Source organism: Drosophila mauritiana, chromosome 4 (genome assembly GCF_004382145.1).
Source record: "Drosophila mauritiana strain mau12 chromosome 4, ASM438214v1, whole genome shotgun sequence".
NCBI classification, from domain to species: domain Eukaryota; kingdom Metazoa; phylum Arthropoda; class Insecta; order Diptera; family Drosophilidae; genus Drosophila; species Drosophila mauritiana.
The window spans coordinates 897,803-920,103 of NC_046671.1; the positions used below are offsets into that span (position 1 = coordinate 897,803).

Here is a 22,301-nt window from a genome sequence, read left to right on the forward strand (position 1 = left end):
ATAAAGTATAAATTCTTGTTCAGAATCGGCTCGAATAGTAGCAATCTCCGTCTCTGTCGTCTGTCCGTATTTATGCAGATCTCGGGGACTACAGTCCATCCGTTACGCTTTTAAAAATATTTTTCTTGCCAATATCTATCGATATAAAAATCGAAAAGCTGCCACGCCCACTATTTTGAATTTTTTTTTTTTAATTTCTGCCTAGTCGACAAACTAGATTTCAGCGTTATTTCCTTTTTTAAAATGCATAAAATGCATCTTATATTTAAAATAATATTGGATTTTGTTCAAATAGCGTAACTAAATAACTAAAATTGGGACTTCCATCAAATATAAACAAAACGCGGGCCCTTCTATATGCTGTATAACAAGTGTTGTTGACAGCATCATTTTCGCATTTCATTTTGTGTCATTAATTTTGGAGTGGGAGAAACCGCATTGTGAAAAATAACAGCTGATCCCCCTTTCCCTTTGATTTTGTGCTCGGCATGCTTGTTCGAATCGTCGACTGGAACTAAATAGTGACATGTGATAAGAATTTTTCAGATAAATCTCGATTTCCCGACAAAGTGTGGGCATATGTATGTACCAAGTACTACATTTTCTTAACGCACTGCTATTTTTAAAAGTAAGTTATTATGGTTTTAAGTTGTCGCAATAATGAAATCAGTTAGGAATTTTGTTTTTTCAATGCTGTGCTGCAACCCTGAACTTTAACTCTATTGTTGTTCATACATATTTAATGCTCATAAAATTATTCATGGGAGTTATAACACTTGTTCCTTTTATGTAGTCTTCACAACTGCGCCACTTGTCTCAAATATAAACAACAATTGTTAATTTTTTGAAATTAAACGTTTACAATTAAAGCATCAAGATTGTAACGCAGTGACCAACGTGTATATCCAATGTGATTCGGTACAGGCAACTTACTTCGACCGAGTGTTTCACGGGAGTAACTTACTCTGCGATTGAAATACCTAGATATGTACCTCCCTAGTTAGGAATATTAAATTTTGTTATTATTCATATTTCTGCCTTTTTATGGCTTTGTTACTGTATTTATAACAATACTGCAAACTTATAGAAATATAATAATGGCATAAGAGGCGCACCTATTTTAACAAATTTATTATAAATTTTGTCCTCAGGCAACGACTTGCAGAAATGATTTTTATAGGTTTTTATTTTAGAGCAACTTTCAGCAGGAGAACTAATGTTTAGACTATAAAAGCTATAAAGTATGAGATTATGCATGAATATTATGGAAACGATTACGCTGTGCAAGTTTGGTTTAGAAGGTTGCCACGCCAACTGTAACGCTCCAAACCGCGCAAAGCTGTTACTCACGCACTTAAAAAGGGTTTTACTTATATTTCATTTTATTATTTACCTTCCCATTTTTAATACATTTGCCAATTAAAAGTTAAAATATCTATGCTGAGGTGATCAAATACTCTCTTATCAAAGACGCAGCGCAAGTTTGTTGACCCATGTTGCCACGCCCACTCTAACGCCCACACACCGTGGCAAAACTGCCACGCCCACACTTTTTAAAAATGTGTTGATATTTTTATTAGTCTTGTAAATTTTTTCTTTTTATTTTTTTTTTTCTCATTTTATTCCCCAATATCTATCGATATCCCAGAAAAATTATGAACTGGTATCTGATAGTCGTGTATCGCAAGTCAAAAAAAGAAACTTGATAAAATGAAAGAAAAGGTGAAAATACCGTTATGAAACATAATTTTTCCCGGCTATCTCATACCTGTTACCTAGCTAAATTACGCCAACTCTCCTTAAGAGATTTGCAGAAAGCCAAGCTTGGTATTCACCTAGCGACCGTTTTTATTTCGTATAAGTTTATATGATTATTAATTATTTTTATACATTTATTTTAGCGTAATGAGCGTGGAAAAATAGTAACAAAAACAATATAAACAATAGTAATAAAAACGGCAAATCTCTTCAGTTTATATGTCTCGACGTATACAAGTATGTATGTTTAACACTAACAAATTGTTTTTGGTAGAAAATTGGCAAGATAAACAATAAAACGAAGAAAAATCGAAACAGTTTTCGAAAGTTTGGGCGTGGCAGCTCTGGGCGGTTTTAGGGCAAACCGATAGAAATTTACAAAACTAATAAAATATGATAAAATATCAAAACATTTTTCAAAAGTGTGGGCGTGCCGGCTTTGGGCGGTTTATGGGAGCTAGTGGGCGTGACAACATGGGTCAACAAACATGGGCCGCGTCTATGTCTCTAATCTATATGCCGAAACTCAAACTTTTACCTTTTATAGTTCCTGAGATTTCGACGTTCATAAAGACGGAGGGAATATATATACTTTATATGGTCGGAAACGCCTTGTTCTGTCTGTTACGTACTTTTCAACGAATCTAGTGTACCCCTTTACTCTACGAGTATCGGGAAAAACAAAAGAGAAAGCTAAAGTCTACTCTCTTAGATACCACTTACTCAGCTCGTGGTAGTGTGATCGAGAAAGTTCAAAATTCTATTTTTCACATTAATAGAATTTGGCGTAAAAATATTGAAATAAAGAAACATCGAACAAATTTACAAAAGCGTGGGTTTTAGAGTTTTTGCCTTTTTGGGGGTAAAGCCCATAGTAGACGTAGCCAAATTGTTGTTTAGCATATCGATAGAAACTCTACTAGTATTTGGATTTGTTGCAGCCCAGACACTACGCTAAATAACATAAAGTATGGTATTTTCACACATTCCAGGAAAATCAGATTCGTCACCTTTACAATGCGCCATGAAATTTTTGGCACACGCAATAGGAATGACAAAAAGGCGATTCAAGAATATGCCCCTTTGAAGAAGCCCAGCACACTGGATGCCGGCACTAAAATAATGGGAAATGTGGTGGAAGGGGAAATAGATTCGTTGATGCGTGTGACTTCAAAAATCCAAAAAACGTGTCGGACAGGATGTTGAGAGCAAGTAAGCTCAGTGGTGGCTTTTTGGGGTGGTTTAGGTTTCGAACGCTGTTAGTTGGGGGTTTAATTTCTGTAAATAATAGATATCGCAAATGTAAATACAAGCAGAATTAGCAAAATAGACAATTTATGAATGTTGTACATATATAATATTTAGTAAATTTAATACAAAAAATTTACCTCTTTAAAGTTAACAATTCAAACTTTATCTCAAGCCCAAGTCATGCCGACCCCGTAACAGGAAAGGCAAGGCTTTTTGAACTCCGGATGATGTTTGACCTTCCTGAATATGGTTATATTGCTGTTAAATATTAAATTAAAATTAAAACTATTAAAATGCACTCATAGTTTTTTATATGTGATAATAAATAACTAGTCATCAGTTCGTTCCATACTTTTTTAAAATAAAAGTATGGCAAACGATTAGTTTGTAAGTTATTCAGAATGGTCAGATTCTTAAACTTTTGGATACATGGTTGTATAATCAAATATGTTAAGGATTGAGTGCATTATACATGATAAAATATCATCACAACCAAACATATGCATGCAAAGATGAATAAGACTTATACATATACATACCAATCTATGTTTATATAAATTCAGTTTTATTTTCCACCGTTATTATCGCTGAATCCATAATGTTAAAGTTGCCCACGATATTTTAAACAACCAACCAAAACTTCAAAAAGACTTTCAAGGGGATAGGGTACACTTTTCTTTCTTCCATAGCCGTCTCTCTCCTACTCAACTCTTATTTGCCAGATGTGCGCACGTTGCATTTTGTTGTAGTGCCTCTCTTCCTCATGTCTCTATAGCTATCTCTTTTCTCGGCACGGAAAACAGCAACGTTGTTAGCTATCGCTGACTGCAAATGAAAAGGGACAACTAGAGCAACGCCGCCAAAATGGCTGGCCGATGTGTTAGCCGTTGCTCTTGCCAGTGTTTTTTCGCATGAGAGCTCATTAACGTTTCGCTTGGCTAAGTGCGCACCTCGTCACTGAAACCAGTTAGCAAAAGAAATTTTTGTTCAAGCTTAAACCGATATCTACGTCACTATTCGATCATTTCGAATGCAAATTATTCCCAGATTAATAAACTAGGTCGCCATCCGTGGCGCTGCCGCCGGGCTGCGGACCCGTACTTTCGACGGAAAATATCGGGACCATTTTCATAAATCATTTATGATACACTGTTAAAACACTCCAACGCTTTCAATCGCGCATACCCAAAACAAAACTCATAAAGTGAAAGTTCATATCCTGGCAAGTAAAAAGTGATAAATGTTAAACAGTCTGAAGTGATAGTCTGGAGTTTGATTACCAGGTGAAGAAGATTATGTATAGGATGTACAAAGTTGGCAACGAAATCCCCCTTCTAACAACAATGAAAAAGGGAGTACTCCTAATTTCTCACTTCCAATAATAAACATACTCACATTTTCACCGAAGTCTCCAACGCCGCATTAAAAATAATTAATTATGATGCTAACAACTGAACACATAATGCATGGGCATCCCCACTCGTCGGTCGGGCAAAGTACTCTATTTGGGTGCTCCACTGCGGGCCATAGCGGAATAAATCAGCTGGGCGGAGTATATGTTAATGGCCGGCCACTGCCCGATTCAACGCGTCAAAAAATTGTCGAATTGGCTCACTCCGGCGCACGTCCTTGTGATATTTCAAGAATACTGCAAGTGTCCAACGGTTGCGTAAGCAAAATTTTGGGCAGGTGAGGCATTTCGAATGCATAATGACATTTTCTTAACTAAACAGGAACTACGAAACTAGCTTCCAACAAAAAAATTGCTCAGCTAAGAATTCTGACTTTGGACTTTATTATAAAAGCACGGCGTTAAAACCAGGGACTGATATAAAATTTTGAAAATATGAAAGATTCGATTATTATACCCGTTACTCATAGAGTCAAAGGGTATATTAGATTCGTTGAAAAGTATTTATAAGTATATTTCCGAACTTATAAAGTATATATATTCCGTCTGTCCGTATGAATGTGTCGATCTCAAGAACTATAAAAGCTAGAAGGTTGAGATTAAGCATACTGATTCTAGAGGCAAAGACGCAGCGCAAGTTTGTTGACCCATATTGCCAACACCTTTTTTTGTTTTGCCAATTTCTATCGGTATATCAAAACATTTTGACCACTCCCCTCTTACACCTACAAAACGCCCAAAACGGATCAATCGATATCCCAGAATAAAATAGAAATTTCGCGTTCGTATTTCCACTAGCCGTGTGACGGGTATCTGGTAGTCGGATAGTCGGGGAACTCGACTATAGCATTCGCTCCGGTTTTTGGTAAGTTTATGGCTTAACTTACGTTTCAGTCGTTTCTATATGGATAAGATCCGAATGCCTCTGAGTCTATTTCGTATCTACTAACAACCGTAAGATTGCGTTGAATCGTATGTTAAAAGAGAACTTGCTTGCTTAGCTTCTGTTCGGCGAATAGCTAAATATGCTTGTTGGAAAAACCTGTTTGCGGCGTTATTGTTGTCATTTCTATGTTTCTATATTCAATCCCATATGCCATTCGCACACTATTTATTTAAGTTTCCATTACCAGAAAAGCACAAAAAGCATATATATACCGGCTGTATTTGACTATTTCAATGTGTACTTGCTATGTCCAGCCTACACACATATAGCGTCGGGGCCTTATCAACTAAAAATATTATTAATATTATCTCGCCGCTAACTCTTCGACGGCGTTTAACATTGTCACCACTAATAAACCGCCGCGCTTTTCTTTTTACAAGATGCAGCTTGTAAAAAGAATCTGTACTGCATCTTATGATGTGTCTTCAGTAAGGCCTGACAATTTGAAGACTTTCTTTGTTTGCCACCACTCCGAATTGTTTTTTTTTGTGTTCATCCAACATTTTGGTTTTTGATTTTTCAATCAATACTAGACATCCCTCTTTTACTTTACTTTAAGTCTATATCTTTCTGAGAATATTTAACTCTTTCGAGTATAGTACCAAATACAAAGTTTCCATATTGAGAAATTTCTTGGTTGACTTACACCTTAAACGTGTCCTTATTGCTACTAATTTTTTTCTAAGACTAATCAGACTAATCAGATATGAGCAGTGCCATTATAAATACTTAAGAGTTAGACAATCAATGATTTTGTTAATATGAATATTTGAATTAAGTCCCGCATCTCAATATCTCATTGTGTGACTCTGATTATTGAATGAGCAACTATTTATTTGATTATAATACAAAAAAATCAAAGTCATATCTTAAAAAGAAGATAGTTTTAAATTCGCTGTTCTTTGTAAAATAAGAAAATATGGAGACAAATCTTAAATGATTGTATATTTAATGTATTATCTACTTTTATGACTACTCGGATAAAATGTATAAATGTTTCTTTTTTTAGATATTATGAAACAGGATCGATAAAACCTCGAGCTATAGGTGGTTCAAAACCACGAGTAGCTACAACTCCGGTCGTACAAAAAATTGCAGATTACAAACGGGAATGTCCCAGCATATTTGCGTGGGAAATACGAGATCGACTGCTATCGGAACAAGTTTGCAATAGTGATAACATTCCAAGTGTGAGTTATATTTTGCGCACCTAATAATATTTCTGCACGTATTAATAAAATATCTACCAAACCATTTTAAGCGTTTCCGATCCTATAAAATATATATGTATATTCATGATCAGTATCTAGGACCAGTGGATCTAGCCCTGTCCTTACCTGCCTGTTTTTCTGTTTTAAGTGAAAAATTGAAAATGTTTAAAGCTGGAAGTTTGTTTCAAAAGAATTTTCTAATACAGCCTTATAAACCATCAGCTATTTATAGTTATTTCTACTCTCTTAAAACTATGCGTCAATACGTGGATTGACATCCAAAGTGATTAATGATACAGTCACTCGTGGAGTAAAATTGTTTACTGGATTCCGTGAAAATAACTTCACAGGTAGAAGAGAGCGTTCCCGACTCTATAAAATATAAATGTATAACAGTCCATACAAACGCTGTGATCTCGGGAAGTAAAAAAGCGGAGATATTAAGCATGCAGATTCAGTAAAGCGGAAATTGGTCATTACATAAGAAAAATGTTTGTCCACGACTACTCTAACGTGCACACAGCACCCGAAACAGTGACGCACTTTTTTTGAAATTTTTTTCAATATTTTTTATTATTTGTCATTGCAATTTCGATCGATACACCAAATGAATTTTGAAATCGGGTAAACATTATGCAACTGGTAGAATGAAACCTATATGGTATAAGTACACAAAATTTACCCGCTACTCGTAGAGCAAAAGATTCGTAGATTCGTCGAAAAGCCATCTAACTGGTAGAAGAGAGCGTTTCCGGCCAGGATCAGAATCAATACCCGAGTGGATCTGGCCTTGCCCGTCTGTCCGTCCATGTGACCGTATGAAACGCTAAGAAAAGTTAAGATAAGGCATGCAAATTCCAGAGACAAAACGCAGCATAAGTTTTTTTACCGATGTTGCCATGCTTATAAGCCACAAAAACTGTCAGGCCCACATAAAAAAAAATTTAATATATTTTAATTGTATTATTTGGCTGCACAATTTTTATCTCAAGACAGTCACGCCAACACTTGTAAAAATTTAAAAAATTTTCTCTTTCGTTTTAAATTAGAATCACCAGCTGAGTCGATCTGGCTATGCCCTTCTGTGCGCCCGCTTGTAACACTGGGTCGATCTAATCATGTCTACCTGTCCATTCCTCTGTATAAATGTCGAAATCTCGGAAACCATACTAGTTACAAAGTTTAAAGTACTATTAATGAGCTAAATTTTTAAAATATCTATTTTCATCAACGTTTTGAGATTTTTGCGTTTGAGAAAAGGCACCACAAGCGAAATCCAAATTTAAGATCTCTATAATAGATTCAAAGGCTATAAGCAAGGGCGCACAAGGATTAAATAATTTTGGGACAAAACCAATCCATTCTTTTTAAAATAGATTATGAAAAAGATATTTTCGGCACTCTCATGGCATTTTCTGGGTTTTATGGGTCTCTCGATAGTATGCTCTAGTTATATTAATCCGTATAAAAACAAGTCTTTACCTGAATGGGAAAATTTTTATCTTTTTCGCCAAATCCTTCAGGATAGCGAATATACTTTACCTAGGGGATTAGGTTTTGTGGCTTGATAGTTTGTAGCGTTTTTAAATCCGGACTTATGCAACCGCTAAGCAAGTACACATAAGTAATGTTTTATATTAATGCTATGTATTCCATTTTAGTAAAAAAAAAAAACAAGAGAGAATGCTGTAGTCGAGTTCCTCGACTATCAGATACCCTACTGTGAATGTGAACCGGAAATTTTATCATTTTTCTGGGATATCTATATACATTTACATATATATATATGAAAACCATGAAAAAAATTTAAAAGTTGTTCCAAAGTGTGGGCGTGACCGGCTTGGAGGCTTTAGGGCGTTAGAGTGGGCTAAGCAAAAAGTTTATTTGGCAAATCGATAGAAATTTACGCGACTAACAATATTATGAAATATCCAACAATTTTTCAAAAATGTCGGCGTGGAAGTTTTGGTCGGTTTTAGGGCGTGGCATTATATTATGAAAAATATATAATTATTTGTCTATATTACATTATATTTTATTTGATATTATATATTCATTAATTGTCTTTCCAATTTCTATCGGTATGCTGAAATTTGTATGTCATGCCCGCTCTAAGGCCTACAAACCGCCCAAAGCTGCCACGCCCACACAAGGTTTTCATTTTTCATCGTTATATTGTTTGTCTTGCCCATTTTTATCGGTATACCAAAAATACTTTGTCCACGCCCATCCGTACACCTAAAAAAAAGCCCAAAAACGGTCACACCCACACTCATGACCAATTTTTAACTTTTTTCTCACTTTATTCCCCAATATCTATCAATATCCCGGAAGCTGATTAACGAAATTATCGGTATCTCTTGCTATACCCGTTACTCATAGAGTATACTAGATTCCTTGAAAAGTATGTAACAGGCAGAAGAAAGCGTTTCCGACTAAATAAAGTATTTATATATATATATATATTCTTGTTCAGAATCAATAGCCGAATAGATCTGGTCATGTCCATCTGTCTGTACGAACGTCGAGATCTCAGGAACTATAAAAGCTAGAAGGTTCAGATTCAGCATCCAAGAGACAAAGACGCAGCGCAAGTTTTCTGACCCATGTTGCCACTGCCACTAACGCCCACAAACCGCACAAAACTGCCACGCCCAAACTTTTGAAACAATTTTCAAAATTTTTTCATAATTTTTTTAGTTTTGTAAATTTCTATCGATTTGAAAAAAAAAATTGGCAACGCCCACTCTAACGCCCTAAAGGCGCCGAAGCGGTCAAGCCCACACTTTGCAACTATTTTAAAATTTTTTCTCATTATATTTCCCAATATCTATCGATACCCCAGAAATATTTCGAGTTTGCATTCACACTAACTGAGTAACGGGTGGGGAAACCCAACTATGTCATTCTCTATAGTTTTTTGTATACCCTTTACTCGTTTTTTCTAAAGAAGTCCGTCCCCTTATTTCCCGATTATACTTCTGGTTCAGTTTATTTGATGTCCTTTGATGTTTTGTTCACAAATGTAATGGGCGAGTAATTCATTATGACTATATCTCATTCCAACGTCTATGTACTTCTGTTAAATAAAGAACAACGTTTGGCTTACGGCCCAAGCACGTGCCAGCACTTTAGTCGACTGTGAAAGTGGCATATTTCATGTCTCCTAATGACGTTGTTCACGTATTCACAAAATCTGTTTAAAGCTTGCCTTTAAAAACATGTAAATTTTAGAATTAAATATATCGCGAGGGAACGTTAAGAAGAAGTGCCTTGGCTTTATTACATGTAAGTCACCTAACAAGAAGGTTGCTAGACAAGTTTCATGCAGTTTGCTGACTAGTTTGAGAGACTTGTTTGTTAGAATATACTCAAAATGGCCGAAATTGCTCCTTTTATTAGTCGGAAAATAGCAAAATATATAAACCCGTTACTCGTACAGTTTAAGGGTATACTAGATTCGTTGAAAAATATGTACCAGGTAGAAGGAATCGTTTCCGACCATATAAAGTATATATATTCTTGATCAGGATCAATAGCCGAGTCATGTGACCTGTCTGTCTGTCCGTCCGTATGAACGTCGAGATCTCAGGAACTATAAAAGATAGAAGGTTGCGATAAAGCATACAGACTGTAGAGACATAAGCGCCTATCCTAACGCCCACAAACCGCCGAGAACTGCCACGCCCACACTTTTGTAAGAGGTTTTAATATTTTTTCATATTTTTATTAGTTTTGTAAATTTCTGTCGATTTGCCAAAAACAAACTGCCCAAAACTGGGTATCGGGTATCTGATAGTCGGAGAAGTCTACTATAGTATTCTCTCTTGTTTTGTTTCAGATTATTTTGCTATTTTTAGCTATTACAAAAGCGCTAATTTTTATGCTCTAAAAAGATTGATTTTTGTAAGTGAAATGACAATGTATTCTTATTTATTATCTCTTATTAACCTCTTATTCTTCGAGCAAAGGGTACAAAAATTATATTAAATTTAATGGGCTTACACGTGTGTTATCATTTATAAAAGAATATCATTAACAAGCAAGAAAAACTCTTTAGTCGAAGTTTTTAACCGCATACGTTACTAGCCGATGTGTTCAGAATATTTTTTTAATTATTGTTGGTATATCAATATTTAACAACTTCGGGCCGTTTGTAGGCGTTAGATTTACCAGAACCTGCATGTATATCAAATTGTTAGCATTTGTTTGTAGTTCCCGAGATCACATTGCTTATACGGACATAAAGACGAACATTTCACGATCAACGCTTTTAGTGATCCTTATCGAAAATACAAGCACTTTGTTGTAGCAGTTACATACTCTTCCGATTCGTTGATATGTATACCCTTTTGCTCTACGATTAACGCTTCCTCCTACTTGTTACATATTACAGCGAATGTAGTATAGCCTATTGCTTTACGAAGAATACTCTGAATAATGCGCAGTGTGGGGTCTAGAATCGACAACCGAGCTATCATAATAATAAGTATAATAGATTTCTGTGTATATATCTTTCTCGCTCTCAAAATCGGATTGGCTAAAATATTTGTTAGCCAATCGAGAAGCAGAAATGAAGAATGGGGGTTGGCTCAAAAAGTTACGCACCCATGACGAGTTTGGTTAGAAAGCATGAAAGAAGTAGGAAATACTTTTGGTCTTCAGTAATTTAAAATGACTTAGAGTCATCATACTCAGTATATGTGTACTATTTATGTACATAATGCCGTTCGAAGACTTGTAAGCACATCCTTTTTAGGCCTTGCATTCGCAAGCGTCAGTAAATAAGAAGTTAGTGTTTGTTGGTTTGCATGTGTTTCAGTACACATCGTTTTCCCAATTGGAAATTTTTTTTTATTGTACGCAGTATACTGGGATTATTTGCAGGTTTCATCTATTAATCGAGTCTTACGAAACCTGGCTTCGCAAAAGGAGCAGCAAGCTCAACAACAAAACGAATCCGTTTATGAAAAGCTTCGCATGTTTAATGGCCAAACGGGCGGATGGGCATGGTATCCAAGCAATACAACGACGGCACATTTGACGCTACCACCAGCAGCTTCCGTAGTGACATCTCCTGCAAATTTATCAGGACAGGCCGATCGGGATGATGTTCAAAAAAGAGGCAAGTAGAAATATTGGATACAAATATATATAATAATATACAAAATTTGCTCCTATGATTAAAACAAACAATTAAGTAAATCTATTAGGCATTAAAATTGTAGAGATTTCCTTCTGTCCAATTTCTTTGATCAGAATATTGTCCATTGAAAGAAAGGTCCCTGTGTTAAATAAAATGTTTCCGACTCTAAAGAGGGTTGAAAACAATTGCAAGTATTTTGTCACAGATGAGCAAACATCAGGGCAAACATATAGTTAATTTGTTGGTCATTTGTTATTTGCTATTAAGTTTCATTGAATTCTGTTCCAGCTTCTGATACTTTGAATTGTGTTTTATTCAATCAATAAATTGAGCTAGCATATGTCTTCATTACCAATAAGCATCAACCGACCCCTTAATACCGTTTAATGTCGTTTGTTTGTGACGAAGAAAATTAAACCATTTCAGAAAAGGAAACACGTTTGTTACGTAGACTACTACCAACTATTCTAAAATTCATTTCGTTTTCTAATCCTACATTAAACAAAAAAGGCAGCTACCATTAGCAAGCCGATGCTCATATACCTTTCCAGTAAATATAGATTTAACAAGTATATGGAAACTATGATTTTTATACATTTTACTCGTACAGTAAAAGGTACGAGCTATTTTATACCACTACACAAGCCGATTCTAGTTTCTACGCCCAGCTTTGCCCCCACAAACATTTTCATATATAATGATATTTTACGACTCCGTATGACTCGTTGTCAACAGTAGTAAAAGGCAATGTCTGACAGTACTAAATATATTCTTTATCAAAGGCGCTAGCCTGGTTAATGTAGTCAAATCCGTCTGTTCGTATAAGCGGATACGTATGGTTGTATTATATGTATTATATTGTTTTCCATTTTTGTTTTAGAATTACAATTTTCAATAGATGTTTCGCATACAAACTCTCACGATAGTACATCAGATGGCAACTCTGAACATAATTCATCCGGGGACGAAGACTCTCAAATGCGGTTGCGCCTAAAAAGGAAGTTACAGCGCAATCGGACATCATTTTCTAATGAGCAAATTGACAGTCTCGAAAAAGGTAACAAAGTGTTGTACTTTACCTAGGTATTATTACCTTTCCTCACCACTTCATTATAACAATTTTTTTTTTAATATTATTAGTTTTACAAATAAATAGCTAAAGAATAAAAATAAAATAAAAAATAAAACGGTATCGACTTTCAAAGATAGTCGAATTCTGTGAATGAATTTCGAGCAAATATTAAAAAAAAAACAATTACAACGGATTTCGTTTTCTTTATTGCCGCGACGTAGAGAAACACCATATACAAACCATATATACAAAATCAGTTGATGCTCAAACTTACGTAATACTAAACCTAATTATCATTTTTTAATTGCTCGCATGTTTGCTGTTTATAACGTCAAAATATATTCGTTTTACAGTAATACATACCAAAAGGTCTATTTTAGAATTAATCACTAATATATATATCTGAACTTTTATCGACGTGCATTACAGAATTTGAAAGAACACATTATCCCGATGTTTTTGCTCGAGAAAGGCTTGCTGATAAAATTGGTTTGCCAGAGGCACGTATTCAGGTTTGTCTTTCAGTTTTGTTTAATTATATTCTGTTTGTAGTCCTTTTTTGCAGAGCTCAATTTATTTATATTTTTTTAAATTATTATGTCAATATGTTTTAACAAAAAAAAATGGTTTATGAAATTCCCCAAAAGTGTTTTTATTAGCAATTAGCAAATTTAAAATAATTTGATCGATCATTAATGGTGTGGACTATAAAAGCGGCACCTACAAAAAAGTATTTCATTTATTTTATATATTTTATATTAAATATATTTATATTATATATATTAATTTAAAATAACTTCGAATGCACACGCATTAATTAAAGCAATGATTTTTATAAGTAAAATATTCGGCTCAAAAATTATTATTGCGCTTATGTTAGCTTTGATGAACAATGTAGTATTTTAATCGCCAAAATCGATAGCTCCGCTTTAACTTCGAGTGAGGATTTTGCTGTCACGTTTTTTTCGTTATCATTTTTTCTATGTTTCATAACTAGAATTGCGCAAGCCGATTCAAATTGTAATATATGAAAGTTTTAATATTGCTACGCCCAGTTTACCGCAAACAAACTTTTTCCAATATATAAAGATTTTACGACTCGTAAGTAAGAAATGCAATCACCCCTAAATTACTCTCGCCGCTAATCCGGAGCACAGTAATTACCCGTTACCCGAGTAAAGGGGTATACTAGATTAGTTGAAAATAATGTAACAGGCAGAAGATGTAACGTTGAGATCTCAGGAACTATAAAAGCTAGAAGTTTGAGATACACCATACAAATTCTAGACCCATGTTGCCACGTCTACTCAAACGACCGAAAACCAAACAAACATTGCCACGCCCACACTTTTAATAAATGTGTTAATATTTTTTCACATTTTTGTATATGTAAGCTTCTATCGATTTCCAAAAAAAATTTGCTACGGCCACACCCTAAGCCGCCCAAAATTGCAAAGCCCACATTTTTGAAAAATTGTTGGATATTTTTTCATAATTTTATTGGACGTGTAAATTTTTATCTAATTGCCACGTCCACTTTATCGCCCTAAATACCGACCCATTATATAACAAATCTGCTTAAAAAATAGAAAATTATAGAAAAGATATTCTTCAAGGCTATATAAACTCAGCTTGCCGAAGCTAAAGCTTCCTTTCTTGATACATCCGTTAATCGTAGTGTGAAAGGGTATACTAGATTAATTGAAAAGTATGTAACAGGTACAAGACAGCGATTCCAACCATTTGCTGTATATATATACATTTACATTTACAATAAATTATTTAATATCTGGTCGATCTGGTCATTTTGGTCTGTCTACTACCCAATATAAAGGTTATATTAGATTAATTGAAATTGTAATTAGGAAGAACAGCTTGGCGGATTGCTGGAGTTAGAATGGGCAACACAAATAATAAAATAAACAAAAATCGAAACATTTTTCGATATTGTATTTCCCCTTGACATTTTAGGTGTCATCAGAATCTGCAGCCTAATTTTAACTTTCTAACTTTTATGGCTCCCGAAATCACAGCATTCTTACGGACGGACAGACACAACGACACACATACAGACGGACATGACCAGATCGACTCGGCTAATGACCGCGTTCATGCATATATGTATATATTTCAAAATCAGATCAGCTGATTAATTACACAACTTATCGGTATTTTTGCAACACATGCATAAGAGTGTCGAAGTTTTATATAATCTTAAATAATTTACTATACTGAATCTTGCAAAATAATTGTAAAACATTTTAACTCGAGGCGTCAAGTATAAGCAGCGGAATGGGCGGTTTAGAAGTCATCCCTCAAATGCCTTTCACCCCTAAAGCTGTGTTGTTTTGTCGTCAAAGTGAGATGAAATATTTATCGTTCCGCTCTTGATTATTTGTTTAAGTGAATAAAAACAATTTGACTGTAAAAATACTTGAAGCTTCTTGTGATTTTTCGCATTGAGTGGTAATAACGGGGGCGAAGCGGGATATACCAAGCTTTAAGGGCTTGGTCGGAAGCCGGAGTGGGAACTGCAACAATAACGCTGGGTAATAAATGTCATGGGGAAAATATATTAAAGCAAAAAGTATTGTAATACGTTTTCACCCCTTTGTCATCTTTAATGCTTCGGCTCACTTTATTTCGCTTGTTATGTTACAAGTAAAACCGCATGCAAAGGGTGATTTCTCCTAAACTAAACTGCGTGACAAAGAAATATGTAAGTTCATTAGACTGCAAGTGTTTTTTTTTTCTCAAAAAAACATTTGTTATGCTCTTTCCACTTCAGTCATAATAAAAATCAATACCAACAGCATCACCGTTCCTTACCTTAGTCTACATACATGTGGCTGTGGGTGCCACTAATGAAATTTATGTTGTATGTTTTTACAGTTTTTAAACGTAAAAGTAGCCAACTGATATTTTTCGCTAAGCTCTTAACAATCTACATAATAAAGAGCACGAAATGACACACAAGTCTGTACGTGTTTACCTACGAAAATACAGTAAATAACAACAAAATAATTGGTACACCAAATTCATTAATTAAAACCAAAGAAACAAGATAGTTCCCCGACTATCAGGTACCCGATACTCAACTAATGGAAGGGCGTATTTGAAATTCTATAATTTTCTGCCATACCGATAGATATTGGCAAATAAGATCAGAAAAAAATAAAAAATTGTTTAAAAGTGTGGGCGTGGCAGTTTTGGGCGTTTTGTGGGGCAAAGTACACAGTGTTTTTGGTATACAAATAAAATATGTAAATATTGGAGCGTTAGAGTGGTCGTAGTAAAAATTTGTTTGGCAAATCGATCAAAATTTACAAGACTAATAAAAATATGATAAAATATCACAACATTTTTTAAAAGTGTTGGCGTGGCAGTTTTAAGCGGCTTGTGGGCGTAAGAGTGGGCGTGGCAATATGGGTCAACAAACTTGAGCCGCGTCTATGTCTCTGATCTATATGCCTAAACTCAACCTTTTAGCTTTTATAGTTCCTGAGATCGGGCCAGAGATCGACTTGGCTATTGATCCTGATCAAGAATATATATACTTTATATAGTCGGAAACGTTTTCTCTGTGTTTCTATGTAACACTTTTCAACGCGTCTAGAATACCTTTTTACTCTACGAGTAACGGGTATACAAATATAGGATAATAAATTGGATCTCCTCGTTTCATAACACTGTCAATTAAAAATGTCACTTATCCCGACATAGCACACGTGGAATTTTCGCACTAGTTTGATACCTTTCGTGCTTAAATTTAAAAGCCCTATCTTAAAATCGGAATGAATATATTCTTCAAATCAAAGATTAGTTATTAAACTTAAAGGAATAAAATTAGTTTTTATGTTATCATACATATCAACGATGTATTGAAATTAAGTTTAGCATTTTGCCCAACCTAACGTAACGTGAGCCAAGCGTTTTTCCTGGATGGGTGATACGTTCTTAAGAGGGAACGCTATATTCGAGTTCTCCGACTCTCAGATAACCGTTACTCAGCCAGTGAAAGTGCGAACGAGAAATTTCAACATTTTCTGGAATACCTCTAGAAATTGGGAAAATAATTATAAAATTAAAAAATAACTCATCATTTTTCAATAGTGAAATAGTGGCAATAAGCTTTTGGGCAAATCGATAGAAATTTACAAGCCATATATGTAGAATAATGAACAAACATACCCTTTTCATTTTTCTCCTACCTGTTACATACATTTCAACGAATCTATTAAACGCTTTTACTCTACGAATAACAAAATTTTTCGACACTTTTGTTACGTAAGAAGCGGCGTGGTTAAAATGTGTATAGCTTTTCTAGTCTTCTAGACTAATATAAAAAATATCAAAACATTTTTCAAAGTGCAAAATTTGGGAAAAAAAACTTTTGCTGCGTCTATGTCTCTGGAATCTGCACTAGGTTTAACTTATTATCCTTTATAGTTTCCAAGATCTTGACGTTAATATCGACGGACAGGAGGACGTACATGGCCAGATTGACTCCGCTGTTGATCCTGATCAAGATATAGATAGATATATATATTGTAGGGTCGGAATCGCTTCCTTTTACCTGTTAAATACTTTTTAACGAACCTAGTAACGGGTATAAAAAGACTTTCTTTGAAAATAAATACTAAATTTGAAGTCATTTTAAAAAGCTTGTAAAGATAATAAGCTGTTTATTATAAGCGCTTAAAACAAAAAAAACGTAAGAATCGAGTCAGCGGATTTCGTTGGCGGGCTAGTAACTAAAAATATGTAGCTACATACATTATTTATTTTCTTTTTTAGTTTACATAGTTAATTATATATAAATATATTATATTATTAAAATATATTTTTTAGTATCAGAAATATAAAGTTTGTTTAACATATAAAAATCAATAACCTTCATCGTGAAATATTTTTAATAGGTTTGGTTTTCAAACCGACGAGCTAAATGGCGCCGAGAAGAAAAAATGCGAACTCAGAGAAGATCGGCCGATACCGTGGACGGCAGTGGTCGACCCAGCACGGCAAATAATCCTTCAGGAACGACTGCGTCTTCCTCCGTCGCAACGTCAAACAACTCGACTCCAGGGATTGTCAACTCAGCAATCAACGTCGCGGAACGAGCATCATCTGCATTAATTAGTAATAGCCTTCCTGAGGCTTCAAATGGACCAACTGTAAGAGATTTTTTGTGATCATGATGTTTTTAAACTTTAAACTTCCTTATACCTTCTTAAATAGGTTTTGGGTGGTGAAGCTAATACTACACACACCAGCTCTGAAAGCCCACCACTTCAGCCAGCGGCACCGCGGCTACCCTTAAATTCTGGATTCAACACCATGTACTCATCTATCCCACAACCGATTGCAACGATGGCTGAAAATTACAAGTAGGTTTCTAAAAGCGTTGAAATGGGCATGGCAAAAAATTTCTTGGAAATCTACAGAAATTTACAAGACTAATTAAATATAAAAAAAAAATATTCAAGAGTGTCTTGGTGGTGTTCGGGTCAGTTTGTGGGCGTTAGTTTTTTTTCGATTAAAATTTAAAAACGTAATAAAAATATGAAAAAAATCAAAAGTGAGGGCGTGGCAGTTTTGGGTGGTTTTAGGGCGTTAGAGTGTGCGCAGCTATAGAAATTTACAAGACTAATAAAATTATATCCAAACATTTTTAAAAAATGTGGGCGTGACAGTTTTTTGCGGCTTGTGGGTGTTCGAGTAAGAGTGGCAACATGGGCCAACAAACTTGCGCTTCTGCTTTGTCTCTAGAATCTGCGAACATCGCCAGATCGACTCAGCTTTTGATCCTGATCAAGAATATATATACTTTATATGGTCGGAAACGCTTCTTTCTGTCTGTTACTTACTTTTCAACGAATCTAGTATACACTTTAACTCTACAAGTAATGGTTATAACAACGAAGGATCCTTTTTTAATGTTTTTATATTATTGCCTTGGCAGCTATATTAGGGACAGATACGAGACTTAACTATATCGACTCTGCTGTTTAGATATGTACATGGTTTATGGTAAATGTCTCAATACTTCCACTGCTAGGGTATAAAACTTGTCTACTTGGCACTTTTTTTGCGAAACGATTTTTTCGCGTAACGATTTGATTATGTCTATGCCTACCAAAGTCCGACTTACAAAGCAGCCTACAGCCCTACAAATTTTAAAAAAAGTTCAAATATTTTAAAAACTTTACCAAGGTAATTGTTTCATCTTAATCTTTTTACGTTGACAGCTCCTCATTAGGATCAATGACCCCGTCATGCTTACAACAACGCGATGCCTATCCTTACATGTTTCACGATCCGTTATCACTAGGATCTCCCTATGTGTCAGCCCACCATCGAAATACAGCTTGCAACCCCTCAGCGGCGCATCAACAGCCCCCTCAGCATGGTGTTTATACCAATAGTTCTTCAATGCCATCATCAAACACAGGTAACGTTGTGATCCTATTGTTAGAGGTGAATATTAACAACCGTTAATTTCTTAGGTGTCATTTCTGCGGGCGTTTCGGTGCCTGTCCAGATTTCAACGCAAAATGTATCTGACCTAACGGGAAGCAATTACTGGCCACGTCTTCAGTGATCGTCAATCTTTGGCTCACCATTAGATCATTTGTCAAAGGCGACTGCCGCTGCAATCATTGCCGCACAAGCAGCTGAGAAAAGCCATAAACACCGAAAAGGGCATTCAATTGTTAGTATACACACCACAAAAAGTAAAAAAAACCCACCTAGTTTGAAGACACAGACAATGTGCTGTTCATCGAGATATTTAAACATGACCGTCGGGGCGGGGAAGGATGTAGATGTTGTCATAGGTCAAGGTCTTATAGTGTCCTTAACACCACATATTTCAGGAAAGCCGGAGCTTTTTGGTAGTCCTAACTTGAACTACCATCAGGACTTTCAAGTAATTTAAATAGGCTGAACCTTTTCGGTCTGAAACTTGTGAATTGCACACTAGATGTATTTTAAAAGTCAAATGAAATGTTAAATCTACATTAAAATTGATGTTATTTTTGAATAAAAATTCAAGATTTGTAAACAATTTTTCCTCATCTTTCACATCCTTTTTTAAGTTTCAAACATTCCTGTTCTGCGAAGATAAGTTAAAGTACTTTTTATCTAAAGTAATATTTTAATCTACAATCCTACAGACCTTTTCACTGTTGATAAGCACGCAATCGGGATATTACACTTTTACAGTTGCTTGTAATTTTTTAAACCTTCACAATTTTATTTATATTTTGAACCATTTTTGTTATATTAAATTTAACTTATTCATTTAATAATACTATTTATTATTCGTCTTTAAGTAAACAATGAGCAATGCTCATTCATACTTTTGAAAAAACCATTAACGATGTGTGTCCTTTTTCCAGCCGACCCGTATTCCACAACTATTATATACTTATTACCAAACATAGGGAAGTGCGTGGAAGACGGATATAAAGCAAAGTGACTTTATACATGATTTTACATTTACATTAAATTCTTATATGTTTTTAGGGTCGTAAGCGTTATAGTTTCATCTACTAATAACGTACATCTAAACACATCTCTCACACCCTTTTCCTCTACGATTAAATCCCCAAATTGTTTTGTGCTAATGTGCTAACCATAGGACATTTTGAATTAAAAATTACATTTTTTAAGGTTCAATACAAATTACAAAATGATGCTAATTAAACGTCTTATAAACATTTTGACGAAATTATTAATTTGAATTATTAAGAGAAATTTAAGTACAAGAACATTATCTACTGTACGTATCTATTAAAAGATTAAAGTGTTTCTAATTTGATCGGTATGAAATAAAGTAAAACCATTCATTTGATAAAAAAAGCGTAAACCTCATATAAATAAATAAAAAACATTCCCGTCAATATGTTTTAAAAAATCTATATTTTATTATAATATATTAAAATTATAAGTTATGTGTACATGATTCTTTTAAAAATGTAAGCTATTAGTTATTACTCCACGTGTACACCGTTTGTAAAACAGAAACTTATAACAACGTTAGATTGAATGAAGTGCAACGAACTTGACTACAATGAAGGAAATGAGCTAACATCTCATCCAAATAAACACCAACCCCAACAAGCCTTCAGGTTTATATCAATAATAATAAAACGTCGTATAATTATAATGTATGGTTCAAATTTATATTTAGAATAAATTAATGTAACATTTCAGAATACAGGTGTATCTGTTGTTCTTAAAAGGGACTTAATAAAATGCAACTTAAATAAAAAACAAAATAGAATGCTATAGTCGAGTTTCCCGACTATCAGATACACGTTACTCAGCTAGTGTGAACGTTTTGTCGGCTTTAGGGCGTGGCAAAAAGTTTTTTGGCAATCAATAGATATATACAAAACTAATAAAATTTTGAAAAAATATCCAAAAAATTTTCAAAAATGCGGGCGTGTCAGTTTTGCGCGTCATGTGACAACAACTTGTTACATACTTTTCATCGAATCTAGTAGACCTAGTATATAATTACTTTCTGATCCCTCTGTTTAGATGATGTCGATTTATAAATAGCAAGGAGTGATCTTGTAAAATACGATAGAAAAAATCAAATGATGTTCACGATTTCGGCCCCTAAATAATTTTATCTGACTTTAATTAAATTATTGTGTTTTATTGAGCATTAGACAATGAAATGCGATTGGAATCGTCCTTAGTTAAGACTTCTCCGAATCCGGCGTTTTAAAAATATAAGGCTTACGGCAGAGTAAGAGCTTTGCGAGAAGCGAGCTACATTGCTATCTTTTAGTTATTAATGGATGGATTCGGTCGAGGAATTTTTTGCATCAAGCGCAAGTATTAACTTTCTGTTAAAAAAAATTGTCGTCCACCCCCTTAACTGCAATAGAAATGAATGGCGAAATGGCGAATAGAAATGCACGGATATCTAATTCGACTTTTGATTATATTTGAAATAAAATTAGTAGTCGTTTGACGAAGAATTGTCCAAATATTGTTAAACACCCTATACTTCTGTAATTAAAGCACAGAACACGCTCTGAGCGAGTTGAATCAATTAAGCAGGTTGCAAACTGCACTCTCGTTTTATCGCTTGAGCTCGCAACTCGCTTCGCTCTCACTCTGACATCTTTCGAGCGATTATACTTCAACATGCATGCAGTGGTTTATCGCTTGTTCTCGCCTAATATTATCGCTTCGCTTCTCGTGCGCACTCTGCCGTACTTTCGCAATTACTTTTTCACTGCACTTTGGCCCATTAAGCAATTCAATGAAATAGCTTTATTTTTGGCCCTCCCTTAAATTAATTAATGATTTCTTTTATAATTTCGTTTCACCAACAGTAGGCCACATTTGCGATAACTTGTAGCGACGTACTTTCCAAATCGAAATTTCTTGCTGCCGATTGCAAAATTTTGTTTGCCATATCTGAGTTGGGGTCAGAATTAAAATATTTATAAAGTACCCAAGTGGAAGAATGATCTTGTTGTGTG

The 22,301-nt window shown here is 34.8% G+C and overlaps 1 protein-coding gene and 1 long non-coding RNA gene across 4 annotated transcripts; one reads left to right on the forward strand and one right to left on the reverse strand.

The window, feature by feature from the left end:
- Nucleotides 1-2,373: 2,373 nt before the first annotated feature.
- Nucleotides 2,374-3,853, reverse strand: LOC117146272. Its single transcript, XR_004459777.1, has 3 exons — nt 3,549-3,853; nt 3,147-3,267; nt 2,374-3,036 (listed from the first exon to the last, which is right to left on the reverse strand). It is a non-coding gene; the product is annotated as an uncharacterized LOC117146272 (long non-coding RNA).
- Nucleotides 3,854-3,933: 80 nt separating this feature from the next.
- LOC117146265 (paired box protein Pax-6) lies at nt 3,934-20,965 on the forward strand. 3 transcript variants are annotated; one of them, XR_004459770.1, is made up of 10 exons: nt 3,934-4,698; nt 6,376-6,556; nt 11,465-11,702; nt 12,604-12,780; nt 13,225-13,307; nt 17,715-17,969; nt 18,034-18,182; nt 19,044-19,246; nt 19,302-19,507; nt 20,196-20,965. XR_004459770.1 is itself a non-coding variant. In XM_033312239.1 (9 exons), exons 1-9 carry the CDS (start codon nt 4,448-4,450, stop codon nt 19,394-19,396), a joined length of 1,632 nt encoding a protein of 543 aa, XP_033168130.1. In that variant the 5' UTR covers nt 3,934-4,447; the 3' UTR covers nt 19,397-19,861. The 3 variants fall into 3 exon arrangements, 2 of the variants coding, with proteins under 2 accessions (XP_033168130.1, XP_033168131.1); XM_033312239.1 differs by lacking the exon at nt 20,196-20,965 and having other exon boundaries at nt 19,302-19,861; XM_033312240.1 differs by lacking the exon at nt 20,196-20,965 and having other exon boundaries at nt 13,225-13,295; nt 19,302-19,861.
- Nucleotides 20,966-22,301: the final 1,336 nt, after the last annotated feature.

Excerpts from the sequence above, each read along its gene's own strand:
- LOC117146265 (XM_033312239.1), top strand. The coding sequence starts at position 4,448 with ATGATGCTAACAACTGAACACATAATGCATGGGCATCCCCACTCGTCG. Across the intron at positions 17,970-18,033 it reads AGGCTTCAAATGGACCAACT|GTTTTGGGTGGTGAAGCTAA; the intron begins GTAAGAGATTTT and ends CTTCTTAAATAG. Across the intron at positions 19,247-19,301 it reads AATGCCATCATCAAACACAG|GTGTCATTTCTGCGGGCGTT; the intron begins GTAACGTTGTGA and ends TTAATTTCTTAG.